General features: G+C 38.2%; 1 protein-coding gene across 1 annotated transcript in view; it reads right to left on the bottom strand.

Annotated features, from left to right (window-relative positions):
- The window catches only part of uxs1 (UDP-glucuronate decarboxylase 1), a 23535-nt gene extending 16256 nt beyond the window's left edge, over window positions 1-7279 (bottom strand). The window contains exons 1-6 of the mRNA XM_035676365.1: window positions 7189-7279; window positions 5317-5344; window positions 4049-4094; window positions 2891-2934; window positions 1192-1252; window positions 188-368 (exon numbers count right to left, since the gene is read on the bottom strand). Coding sequence (XP_035532258.1) covers window positions 188-368; window positions 1192-1252; window positions 2891-2934; window positions 4049-4094; window positions 5317-5344; window positions 7189-7279 — 451 coding nt within the window. The remainder of the gene's footprint in view (window positions 1-187; window positions 369-1191; window positions 1253-2890; window positions 2935-4048; window positions 4095-5316; window positions 5345-7188) is intronic.
- Between the last annotated feature and the right edge of the window lie 5963 nt (window positions 7280-13242).

Genomic DNA, 13242 nt, shown 5'->3' with positions numbered 1-13242 from the left:
TTTGAAAAACTGGCATAAAAGTAATACGGGTTACCTGATCCTGAAAAAAAGTGATTTCCAAAGTCGGATCATTTTGATCCAGATTAAATGTTTTGAACAACTGGCCCTATAGTATAAGTACTCTGCCCAAGCTGGTCCTACAGCATGTAAAAACGTCATCATCTCTCACAATTACTCTCTCGCTTACCCTCAATATACAGAGGCTCCACCACATCATGATTGATCAGCTCAAAGTTTTCGTGGCCAATCCAGTGCTCCACATTTCTTTTCCTTCCTGTGAAGAAGTTGTCCACCACAGTCACCTCATGGCCGTCCATCATCAGCTTGTCAGTAAGGTGGGAACCCACAAAACCAGCCCCACCAGTAATCTAGTGAAAGAATACACATGTATGATAACATCAGTAAAGGATATTTTAGTAATAACACTTCCTGAGTGTCCTTCTGAGGGTTAATTTATCAAAAGACCAATAAAACACTTTTAGCATGTACAAAACAAAATGGGGTCAGTGTTTGTTTTGTGTTCATTTACTCAGTCCATAGGCAACAGTGAAGTCTGAATCAATAGACCTCTTTCACAGCAAACAGTCTGATTTGTCATAGTAACAAAAGCACAGGTGTTAGTAACATTTACAATAATCCAATGTCCCAGTAATTCAAGACAGTGTGACAGTGAGTCACATTCACAATACCAGGACCTTGAAACTGAAGCAGCTAAATGGAATTTAGCCATCATTCATTTCATTATTTACACCTGTGATATGACCTGTGACTTCTGTGGAAAATGTTTCTAAAACAATAATTGTGATGGTTCAGTCCGTCAATTACAATTCAACCCATCCAATAGTTAACCTAATGGCAGTGCTTGATGAAAAGTCAGGGGATCACAAAAGACGGAAGAATTCATTGTCATGGAACCACAAATATCTGTGCAAAATGTGTATCAATCCATCCAGTAGATGAGATACTGCACTCTGGACTAATGTGGCAAACAGCCAGACCGACCGACCTTGCCATCCATAGAGCCACATAGTTACCACAGCTAAACAATAAGACCCAGGTTGTGTAAAACCAGAATTTCGTTGTGTGTGAAAACAGCTACAAGTGAAGTTTCACTTTGTTAGGACTTATGGCTTCAGTATAATAGTTACTGTGAATGTGGTTGTTGTTTGAAATAGTGTGTTTGTCGCATACCAAAATTCTCTTCCGATCTTTTTCTGACAGGAATTTCACAGGTGGGTATTTCTGAGAAAAACTGAGAGAGAGAAAATACACACTATTTAGTGACGATCATATGAAAGAAAAAGCAAGGAGGAAGCAAAACAGAACAACAATATCTATGAGCTAACTGTAAATCCAGGTCTTTAAGAATAAATAAATGGGCTTTACTGCATTGTTACTCTGCTCTCTTAACGTGCACCATAAGTGAATTGCTTTGCCTGAGAAACACTTTTTCAGTTAGCAGGCACTGAAGCAATATGGTATCTTAGTGTATCTTTCTTTAATAATTAATCTAATACCTTTTTAACTTTATTTTAACATGACTAGGGATGTCCCAATCAAGTTTTTCTGTCCCCAAATCCGACCCGAATCATTAAATATTGAGCATCTGCCAATATCAAGTCCCAATCTGATACCTGTATTTTCCTACATAATACAGGTACATGCTTAATTACATGTAAGTTTAAGTTATGAAAATCAATTCAATGTACATGCTTGACAACTGAATTGCATAAAAAAAGCTGTTCCTTAATGTTTGTTTGTTTTTATATATATATAGAATAAAATAACAAACCTCCAGTGATTGTTCCTTCAGTGCAGCCTTTGCCTGAGCTACCTGAATGAACTACATCCTGTTGTTCATTTTCATCCTCATCTTTTGCGCGTACTACATTATAATAATAATACTCGATACTAAATACTAAATTACTAGTTTTGGCTTTTTGCTCAAGGGGGTTTTGTTGCATTTGCAGCAGCCTGAAGAGTGTGGTTCAGGCCCCAAATACTGATCTTTGATTGGGATATCCCTAAAGATCACATTTGTTTTGACTACAGTACAAACATTTATCAATTTTAGAGGTTTGGATTAATTTATAATTTAGAGAAGAACTCAGAAATTACTTATGCGAGTACATGTTACCATGGTACCTGACAACACTACAAAGTGTATATTGTAATTTACCAGAGTTGTCCTTTAAATCTCCCAACTAGCATATGTATTTCTGTCTCATATACATTCAAGGCGTCAAACATGTCTCAAATGTGTTTGGCATCAGTAGCTGCAACAGAACAGAATAACATAACATAAGCCTGTGATAAGCCTGTGCCTGTTCTTTACAGTCTATCTGCAGCACTCTGCAGTGGCTTGTACTGTATATCCATGCAAGGATCACATGGACATAGTGTACACTGAATTAATAGGGTCTTGAAATCCTGTGGCATATTGCAGGTTTATGGAAAGCAGCAAACAGTAGGGACAATCTACACTCAACAAGTGGCACTAATTAGCATTCAAGGCATCAGAGGTGACAAATAATTAACCTCTAAAACCACAATCTATCTGCCATCAGTAGCTACAATGGAACATTTAATATTGGCTTCTTAATTGACAGATTGCTACAGTATGCAGCACATTAAGTGCTTTTGTTTTGTTTTGAATGAAAATGTGATTATTTTGGGGAAAACAATTACCAACATTCGTTTAAAACTGGGTCCAATAAATAGCCTTTCATTGAGCACTGAGTTGGCACTGCAAATTAGAAAATATGTCAGTATTGAGAGTGAGAAGAAATACTAATTGTTACTGGTCACGAGTCTGCAGACAACACTTTCCTCTTACTTATTTTGAGCATGTGTATGTGTACGTATGTGTGCATTAAAAATGGATACACACCTTTGTTCCAGATCACGAATCTTCTCTCTGAGAGGCCCCACAGCCTAAATTGAGATGAAAAGTGAGAGAAGCATGAGATGAGAACAAAGGTCAATGTCAGCGTGTTGTGGGTGTATGTTTCCCAACTTTGCTGCCTAAAGCAGGCAAGAGAAAACATCTAAGACATTTGTTTAATTAATTTAAAATCCAAGGCCAAGGCTCTTTTTTACTTTTTATTTAATGCGCTTTTTTTAAGCTGTAGATACTGTGTGGAAACCCATGTTCTACCCTTTAAGAGCCTAAATACGCACAGAAGGAAAATGAATAGATATAAGATATTTCATCTACAGAAATCCATTTAACTCATTCAGATTAACATTTTACCAAGGTTATTAAACTCAAACCTCAGTTACTTAAGGCACTAAGTTATAATTTAAAAAATACTGTTATATAGTAAGTGAGGATATATCTTTCTTCCGTTAAATTTATGTAGAGGAACACAGATCTAAAACCTTTTTTCAGTCGTTTCCTAACTTCTAGGGGTAAATAAATTAGGTCAATTTGCAAACTAAATTCTTTATTATTATTATTATTATTATTATTATTATTATTATTATTATTACTTAAAATCAGAAGAAAATCTATCGGTGCTGTGTGTTACCAAGGCAGTACAATCTGTCCAACCAGTATTGCGCATGTGCAACTCAACAGCGAAGGAAATGAGATGACTCATTCATGAACAATTTCCATAATCAGCTTAGAAAAAATAGTTACAAAGCATAATTGTATTTTTTTAATATAAATTCCTTACTTCACAGTATTAGCTAAGGTATGTAAACAAAACTCGGGTACCACATTTGCTAACATTATTTTATCTGAAAACGACCATGGCTAGATACCAAATTACTGCATCACTAGCCAAAATGAACCATAATATGGATTATGCTAAAATTGAACTGAAGTGATTCTGGCCAGGTTGCACTGGATGTTTTGGACGTGCTCAAAAATCAATCAATAGAATGTCTTCACATGTATTTGTATGCATGACTTTACAATAGTGTATTTTAGTAAATGTGTAATAACGTACATGAGAAGCAGATAGCTGATAACATAAAGCTCCTAGGAGCTGTAAAAGATAAAATGTTAAGAGGGTGAAAACAGCTTTTGGATGAAACTCACTTCATCAATTCTCTGCTCGATCATCTCTCCATGTTCTTGTATTGATCTATGATGAGGGAAAGATAAAGATGAGGAGACAGGGGAATGGCAGCCATTAACACAAGGCCAGAGAAAATAGCTTGAAATAAGGATTCCCACCACCCCCACCCATCCAATAACACAATATATATGTATATATAAGACAATGTATACCTTGATAAATGCATTTTTTTTCTGGTTAGTATTTACGGATAAACCACCCAGGAACGTTTGTTTAAATACCTCAATCAGTTAGGCTTAAATCCCACAGTCCCACTCACTGGTTTAACGTACAACAAGATAGCTTCAAGCTCATCTTACATAATTACCATACACTTTATCAGCAAAATCCTTGCATGAATTCTCACAGCATTTCAAAGCAGAGAAAAACAATAAAGCTGTGATTTTTAGACACAGAAGAACACTTTAGTTTAATTATAGGAAAACATCAGATGATTGTATTTACAATGACAAATGGCACTTTTGCGTCTCACATAGAAATGACACATTTTCCTCGACAATATTCAATATTTTGACCCTTGAAAAAATAGTGTCAGTGCAGCTGTCATCTTTAAAAAGGATTCACACATTGTTAGACTATCTCAACCCCGTTGTGGCTGTCACAGCTCAGCTATCACGGAGAAAGAAGCTGCGTTGTGCCACGTAATGTCACTTATCACAGTGCCAGATTAGTAATAAATCCACTATGAGAATCAAGTGTTCAGGACAGAATGGGTCTGGTCCAATTATAACATGAGTAGAACGATTAATTAATTGAGCGTCAAATTAGTTTTTAACAATTTCACATTTTTTGACCAGAGAATATTCATAGCAGTAAAATCCTGTATTGTGCACAATGAAAAGTGTTTGTCATGAGGAAAACTAATGATTTTCTGTCAAGCACCGCATGCACTTGCCCAGACTGCTTAATTAAATGGGTACAATTACACATTAAGGAGTACAGTGGCTCATCATGCTGATAAAGAACACGCTCATCATGTTCAATCACAAACCTCATTAGACTGCAGACTCAAAATATGACCTCACAGAGGTGAGCAATCTGGGTGCCAGTGCTCGGTGACTGATTAAAGAGTTTTGCACATTGACACTTACCCATTCAAAAAAATACTAGTTAATGAGCAACCGCCTTTAATTTGCCCGTGTGTAAAAAACCATGAGTTTAGTTACCCAGAATATGGAAAATATTTTATACAAAAGCAGTTAGTTAATATAAAAATGAATTAGCCTACCTCATGTTCGCATGTGTCGCCCAGACAGCTGAAAGAGAGAAAGAGAAAACTGCATCATGAGTTCAAAGTGTATGTATATACAGTACAGCCACATTCAGCAATAGCAGTCTGTCTAACAAAGATAGAGAGCGACACTGCTAAAGAGAGAGATGTAAAGAAAAGAAGCTCCAGCTATCTTCTTTTCTCTGGAGAAGTGGATTGTAAATTACTGAGCTTTAAATCATTACAATTGTCATAGTGGTCCATAAAAAACTGACTATTTTCAAATGGATTAGCATAAAAAGCCAAGCTGGATAATATCCTGTCTTTTGTATACGAGGATCTAGTTATTTCCTCTGACCTTTCAAGTTTATTTAGTTTAATCTCCCCTGACTATCAGATCAATAAAGACTTTTCAAATTCCTTTTAAAACCGTGCTGTAGTTGGGGATGAATGCACCCAAATTCTATTTACATAGCTTTCTAAATATAAAAACTCACTTGTCATTACACATTTTTTAAAAAGTTTGAGTCAAATGTAACTCCATTGTTCACTGAGCATTGTGTGTCAGTCCAGAAAACAACCTTGTCTCGCCCCCTCCTCTAAAGTGTTGCCTGGCACACGTCCCCTCATCTCTCTCCCTTCTCCCCTTTCACACTCTCCTTAGTGGACAGCATGGCCCTGGGGGTTGCTTCTTTCCACTTAAGCCTTATCTAAAAAAATTAAAACAATAACGAATGATTGAATGCATGCTGGCTGAATAGTGTCTGCATATGTGTTTGCTCTTCAGGTTGTATTCACACCATTGGGCTTGTTGACTACAGCCCTGTCAGTCACAGTGCCACGGACAAAATGTCACGAGTCATTACGAGATAAAATACCCAGCCAGGATGAGGATGAAATAAACACATGAGCTCAGCTTATTATAAATATCTGCCATATTCAGTCAATAAAACGAGTTTCATACGTATAAATCAACTGGGTAAAAAATGTGAAAACCCTGCTGCCGTACCACCTGACAGGCACAAAAGATGACATCATGGGCTTTACAGACACCGTGTTCATTTGGCATCCACAACACAATCCTCAAAACAACCACTGTGCTCAGCAAAGCAGACAGAACATTTGTGCAAATACAAGCCAATCACAAATGTAAAAGGACATTGTTTAACAAAGTAATTCGATTTGGTAGGTTTGCACCCATATGTCGTACTTTTGCTGTTTTCGCCCTCTTTTTGGGAATTAACTCCCATCGAAAGCACAGAAATTGTGCTGTCACTAGAATCGTTGGAGCCATTTTAATAAAAAGTATACTACGAATTGAGCTGCAACTAACAATTTCTTTCATTAATTAATTAATTAATAATTCCCTTGAAAATGTCAGAAAACAGTGACAAATACATCGAGATATACACGTGTTTGGCATTATCCCTGAACTTGTAGGTGATGAATCTTCTGTTGATTGTCTTAAAACTAAATCTCACTGATTTAACCTTTGGGAAACAGTGACTTTATACTGTTTACTTTCTATAGATGATACATTTAGAAAACCCAACTCTCTCTCTTTCTCTCTCTGCTCCAATGAAAATAACACAACATTGAAAATGAGATAATGCTGTATACATCTCAATACAACTCATTTTTACTTCATGTTGAGCCTGACTGCTTCAACCGTGAGTTATCCAGCAGGATGACTTAGTTTTATCATACATGTCCAACCAGTCGTCCAAGTCTTACAAGATACAGTGTGTGTATATACTGAGGGGGCCTGGCCACCAAACAGTGAGCTGTGACAGTTTAAACTCCTCCGACGAGTTTACACTTTGGTTGTCATGGTTATACAAAAGTCACAGGAATGATGCCAGGCTAAACAGCAGAGAAACGTGTACTTACAGGCAATGTAGGCGATCAAAGCGAGGGCAAAAAGTAGCTTCATCATTCTTCTGTTTAATCCTGATATCAGCCAGATGACCCGCTTCATCATCCGCTCAATGCACCAGCACCGTTCAAGTCCAGCTATAGCATTTTGAATCACAATTGTCCACGACCTATAGGCGGAGTTCGGTCCTCTTGTTTGTGTTGTTGTTTATTAAGCAGACTGACAATAACCCGGTACCCCTAATTCATGTAAACTGGAACTAGCTTGGCAGGAAAGGCAAGCTAGCTGCCCCTGCTACGTCAACAGCAGGCAGGAGCAGTTTACGTGGCTAGCAGGACGCACACAGGTAGCGGACCGCACCAGGTGGGAAGCGACACTGTGGCGGACTGTCAACACTCACAACTACATGTACACTTCACTATCAACGCCATTTAACCCCGAATTAAACAGACAGTTATACTAGCAGAAACACGTGGTCATTCTTACGTAAGCTGGTATCTTACAGATGCGTGTGTAAACTGCAGCAGTAACAAGAATCACTGTGAAGCCCAGTGGTTAGCCGTTAGCACCACATTAGCATACAGCTAACAGATACTAAAGTGACAGCGGACTTTTTCTTCCCTTGGTGGCTGTCGCTGAAAAACGACAGACGCGAATCCCGCCACACATTTATATTCAGGTGAGTGCCGGGAAAATAAAACAGCGGCTCATTTTAAACGGTGCACGAAATGCACACATGTCGTAGTTCGCTGCTCTCAGTTGGGCCGAGGGATAGCAGATGAGCGACTGTTCATGGCTCGATTCAGCAGCCTGACCTTTCCTGCCGAGACTGTGTGACGTTCATTTGACTTGACGAGCCTCTGATAATACGTCTTTTTATTACTTTAGGTTCATTAAGACCGATGCCATTTGGATATTAACATAATAGTACAATATTGTACCAAGTCTGTATCGTTATTTATGACGGCGTAGCTTTTAGGTTGCAGAATAATTGATTTTCAACAGTGACACAATGGCTCATTCATTCCACCACACGAAAGTTTCCACAGTGCAGTAACCTAACCTTGTTGATCCTCCCATTTCAACCACTGCAACCTATTGAAAGCTTTTTGTGTCATCTATTTTCATTTGATAAACGTGTGCTGTATTATGCAGTAGTAAGTAAGTAGTAGTAAGACAACCAGAGATACCTAGACTTTAGGGGTGAAGGAGGATGGGACCTCACCTCAATACATTTATTCCTAATGCCAGATCCGGTGGGAAAAGCTTCTTAGGCTTTATTAAATTAGGTCATTTAAAAAAAGACATTCATTACAGACAGAAGGAAAGCGCTCTTGGTGTCCTCTAGCATTTCATTTCACCACACGTTATTTTCTAGCATTCCTATAGTTTTATTCAGGTGGTAAATATTGACTTACTAAAAAATAAAATGAAAAACTAAAGAAAAAGAAAAAGTATGCCTATATGACATGATAAATATTGCATTGTAGCTATATTTTGAACAAGTATTCAGCATGCAGGTCAATAAACAGAAAAGCACTGTAAGTGTGTCATATGTTTTATGTACATTTTTGGATCAAGCTTATATTACATTATTGCTGTTAAGAGCTCAAGTTTAATCTTTTGAGTCTTGAACCTTAAATATCTCTCTCTATATATATAGATACATTTAACACAAAACAATGAATTATGATGCTGTCTCTCATCACCATGAACCTCGCGCAAGGCTTGGTGAGGCAAAAACAAAAACAGACAGTAAGACTGCAGCAAGGTAGGCAAATTCTCTATTCAAAGCCGCTGCCCTGCAGTGTAACTTTATTCTAATGTGTTATTACTGTATAATACAGTCTATTTCCTACTGTGAATATGTGTGCCACTGTAAATGGCAGAAATGGGAGAGCAGAAACTCCTAATTGATTCAGTGTGCGTGGACTATATTCAGGTGGAATACAGTCCATGGCCAGGCCTTTCATCATTCATGGCATTGACTAACCTTGCTTTGAAAGGTAGGCTATATAACAGGAGCACCCCTCCTTATTAATACCATTCTATATTTTTCTTAAATGATCTACGATTTGTATCATCAGATACTAATACCTTGTTTTTGAAGGTCCACGTTACACACTGGTCCTTTAAAAACATTTAAGTCAGAAAGATACAGAGGACATGTCCTCAGTGTCCTCAGTGGTATTTACAGGCCTGCCAAGAGAGCATTTCATCATGTTTTCTCTAGAAGGGCAGCCCAATATGCACTTTAGCACATTTTCTTGCACATTTAGCCACTGAAGAGGTGACTTTATCATGTTTAATCTACTGTGGGTGCGTTCCAGAGGAAACAGGGCTATGTTTTTTCAAAATGCAGGCACTACATGAGTCCACCAGTGCTCTTAACATGCAGCTCTTATGTATATATAATATTAATACAAACATACATCAGCAATCATCAAAAATAATTGTTTTACACACACACACACACACACACACACACACACGCCTCTGATGGAAATAAGGCGTAATCAAAACTGGCAAGCGATCGGTGGATTTAACTTTAAATTACCTTGCAGCAATATCATTTTTGTGAAGAGCCAATGAAATCAATTCAAATGTCAATATGATAAAGATCCCATCCAGACATGTATTACGTTGTTGCAGGTAGAAATTTTCATCCACTCAAAGGATTGGCACAAAATTTGGTTCATGACCCTTAATGACCCTTGGTGTCATCACTTGGTTATCCCGTGACTTTTCCTTTAGCACAACCATAAAATTAAAATGTGTGGTTTTATGGGAAATGTCACGACAACTAGTGAATGGGTTTGATGAAACACAGTTTTGGTCATTTCTTTGTTTTTCGTTTAGCAAAAACCATGAGATCACACTTTTAATTAGCAAAATAATTTGATTTGATCACTTGCAAAATTGACTTTCCTGCCAGCCTCAACTATATTAGAAAACGTTAACATGCTGTCACAATAAATTAAGATGGTGTCCATTCCCCCTTCAACATCAGCATGTTAGCATTATAGTGTGAGCATGTTAACATGTTGACATTAGCTGAAGGCACTACTATACCAGCCTCACAGAGCTGCTAGCACGGTTGTACAATGTTTGAATCAAAAATTTCAGTCCTGTTAGTACCGCAAACAAAATTCCTGTCACCTCTATTCTACTGGGTGAGAGCAACCTCTCAGAGACAGAAACTAGAGCATTATGACATGTTCACACAGAAAACGAAGCTAATGTTCTGACAAAGTCAATGCAAAGAGTTAAATCTAACTGATGAGAAACATTAGTGCGAGGGTCATTTTGTTAACAAAATAAGAGTAACGCTAGTCTTATAAAAGCCCTCAACCTTTTGGGTGTAACTAACAAATGCAATATTCAGACACCTCATTATAAAGGCTCTGTCTTCTCATTTATTGTCTGGTAAAATTATTTCATGTTACTATCTTGTAAACATTTTGTAAGAATCACAATAAATCCAGCACCCAGCATTCTTTGTTTTGTGCTTTTTATTTTATTTTACTTTTGTCATGTCAAAATCACACACTATAATCCCACCTGCCTGATAGCTGAGTTAAGTATACAGTACATTAATAAGGTGCATGCAGTTGTAGATCCATACATGGAGGCTACATGTGTTAGAAGGGCTGTATGTGGGTTGAGATCGGTCACAGTGCAATCAATTCATTTCCTGACTGTCTTTGTACTTCTAGGGTGGGCAGAAGGTACTGATATGAGCACTCAGCTGCAAATAATCTAGTTGTTCAGGTCCTGAATACTACAGCTTATTGACCATTTTCTCCACTTTGAGTCACTGAAATGGAAGGAAACACAATTATCTCAGTAAACAACTCTGCGATGAAACATATTTCCAGTTGACTGTCTTTTTTCAAGACCATCAAAAGTGCTTGCAAAACGGCATCCAAAAAAAATAGTTACATCTTGCTCAATCTTTTCTTCATCAGCAGAGAATTATGAGGAAGCATTACACAATCTTTGCTTGCCTGATCTCTTTTACAGTTTTATGTAGTTGTATTGGCTTGTAAAATCCCTCAGAGATGATTTGTAGAACAACCCATCTGTCAGGGGAGGTGTTTGGTAATGGACCAGCTGTTAATAGTGGGGATTGGCATGAAAACAGCCCACAAAGAGATTCTGTCTCACTATTTGTGTTCCCGCTGTACCATCAAAATAAAAACCTGACACTGGTAACTGAATAATAGAGCTGCAGGGGATAATGTAGGGGGCATGTAACGATCAAATTCAATCACAGCAAGAATCTCTTTCTGTGTAGAAATTCAACGGGAACCTGGATCAATTTGATTGACACCCATTAATAGAATGAATCCAGACAGAAGATGCTGTTACTGACTGAAAGAGGTTTTGAGTGGATAAAGAAAAGCTATGAAATATATCAACAAGGACTGAATGATTTGCCATGGGATTTTGTGCATACGTTCATGGTCCCCAGATTATGAATCCTGCTAACTTTATTGATTCTTTGAATTTTCTTCAAGCACAATGTAGTTTACATTTGGCTTTAAACTGTAACTATACACCCCTAGGGCCCTCCAGGTAAGCAAGTTAAAAACAAAATCTAAATAAAGCTACTTTAAGGGCCATGACAGAAAGGCCACAGCAGTGTGGGGAAATGTCAGTGCCGGCAAACGCTAAGGGCGCCGTCCATTCTAGGGGGCGCCACAATGGGGGAATAAAAATAAAAAGGTGCAACTTTCAATATTTTTATACTAAAACTAGTTGGTGCTATTATTTCTTAGTATGAAAAAAATAAGCCCACATTAATTTAACTGCATAGCAAAGCCTATTAAATAATAATAACCCTTTATTAAGCCCCCCCCCCCACCTGCTCTCTGAGAGATGGTTGAGTTTTCTGACCCCAGAAACCATTAACAATGTCAAAACGACCAAAACTTTATGTATTATTGGTTAATTTCTTTATTTTTATTATTAGACTGTAACACCCAACTCTTCCTGTTACAGTGGCTGCTGCTGAAAGAAGCTTCTCCAAGCTCAAACTCATTAAACCTTACCTGAGATCTACTATGATGCAAGAACTCAGTGGACTTTCCATCATAAGCATCAATCATGTGATTTCATCTGGACAAACATATCAGTAGGAATCTGGCATGAGACAGGAATGATTCTCTACTTATCGTTACTAAATTGTCACATTAAAGGCATTTTTGACTAATCAGTTTTTAATTTCCAGGTCATATCGTTCAGTCATGATACTATTTCTACCTCAAACAATCAAAATCATACTTAAAACACACACACACACTTCAAGCATGACAAATAACTTCACCTGCCATGGCCTTATTTGCCCCCTTACCCTTTACAATACAGCTAATCCGCAGATACACCAGAGATCCCTCTATGCATTCTCCATGAGTGGAGGTCTGCGGTTCTGAGCGCAGGCTGCCTAACTGCCCCCCCTGAGACCAGCCTAAACAAGGAGCCTGAGCATTTCAATTACCCCCAGGAGTCGGTACACCAAAGCATATCGGATGCTGCTAACATACACATGCACACACCCATCCTTGCATGTTGGCAGAGGAGCAGTGGCATCATGGATATGTATGACACATGCATACACACAATCACACACCCAGACAGCTGTGATTTCCCCAGGTAGCTGCTCTAAGCCTGCAGAGGGAGGATTTGTCGGAGTCCTTGTTTAACACAGATGTCAAAATGAGAGCGCTGCGGCACGGTGGGAGAGGGGGGTGAAGTTGATTTTTGACAGAGATGTTCATCTCATGCTGCTTTGATTGACAGGTAGTCAAGCCCTCAGTTTAACCCGTCTTGTCTGACAGAACGTCTCCTGAATGATCAAGTGGTATCCCAACTCAATTTAAACAGCTGTTCATGTTCAAGAGGTTATATGAGGTCAAAGGGGTTTTTATATTTTGAATATGCCACAATTTTTGAGTGTCCCTCTGAACTGGCAGGCTGAGGTGCATGCTGGAAATGTTTTGCCATGCATGCATGCAGTGTGGCTCTAAGGATGGCAACATCAGTCGGTTGTTCAGTCCACCACTTTG

Source organism: Morone saxatilis, unplaced genomic scaffold, assembly GCF_004916995.1.
Source record: "Morone saxatilis isolate NCDOM2014 unplaced genomic scaffold, NCSU_SB_2.0 Contig5, whole genome shotgun sequence".
Lineage (NCBI taxonomy): Eukaryota > Metazoa > Chordata > Actinopteri > Moronidae > Morone > Morone saxatilis.
The sequence above is the reverse complement of the archived record's forward strand: the minus strand, read 5'-3'. Positions and strand labels throughout refer to the sequence as shown.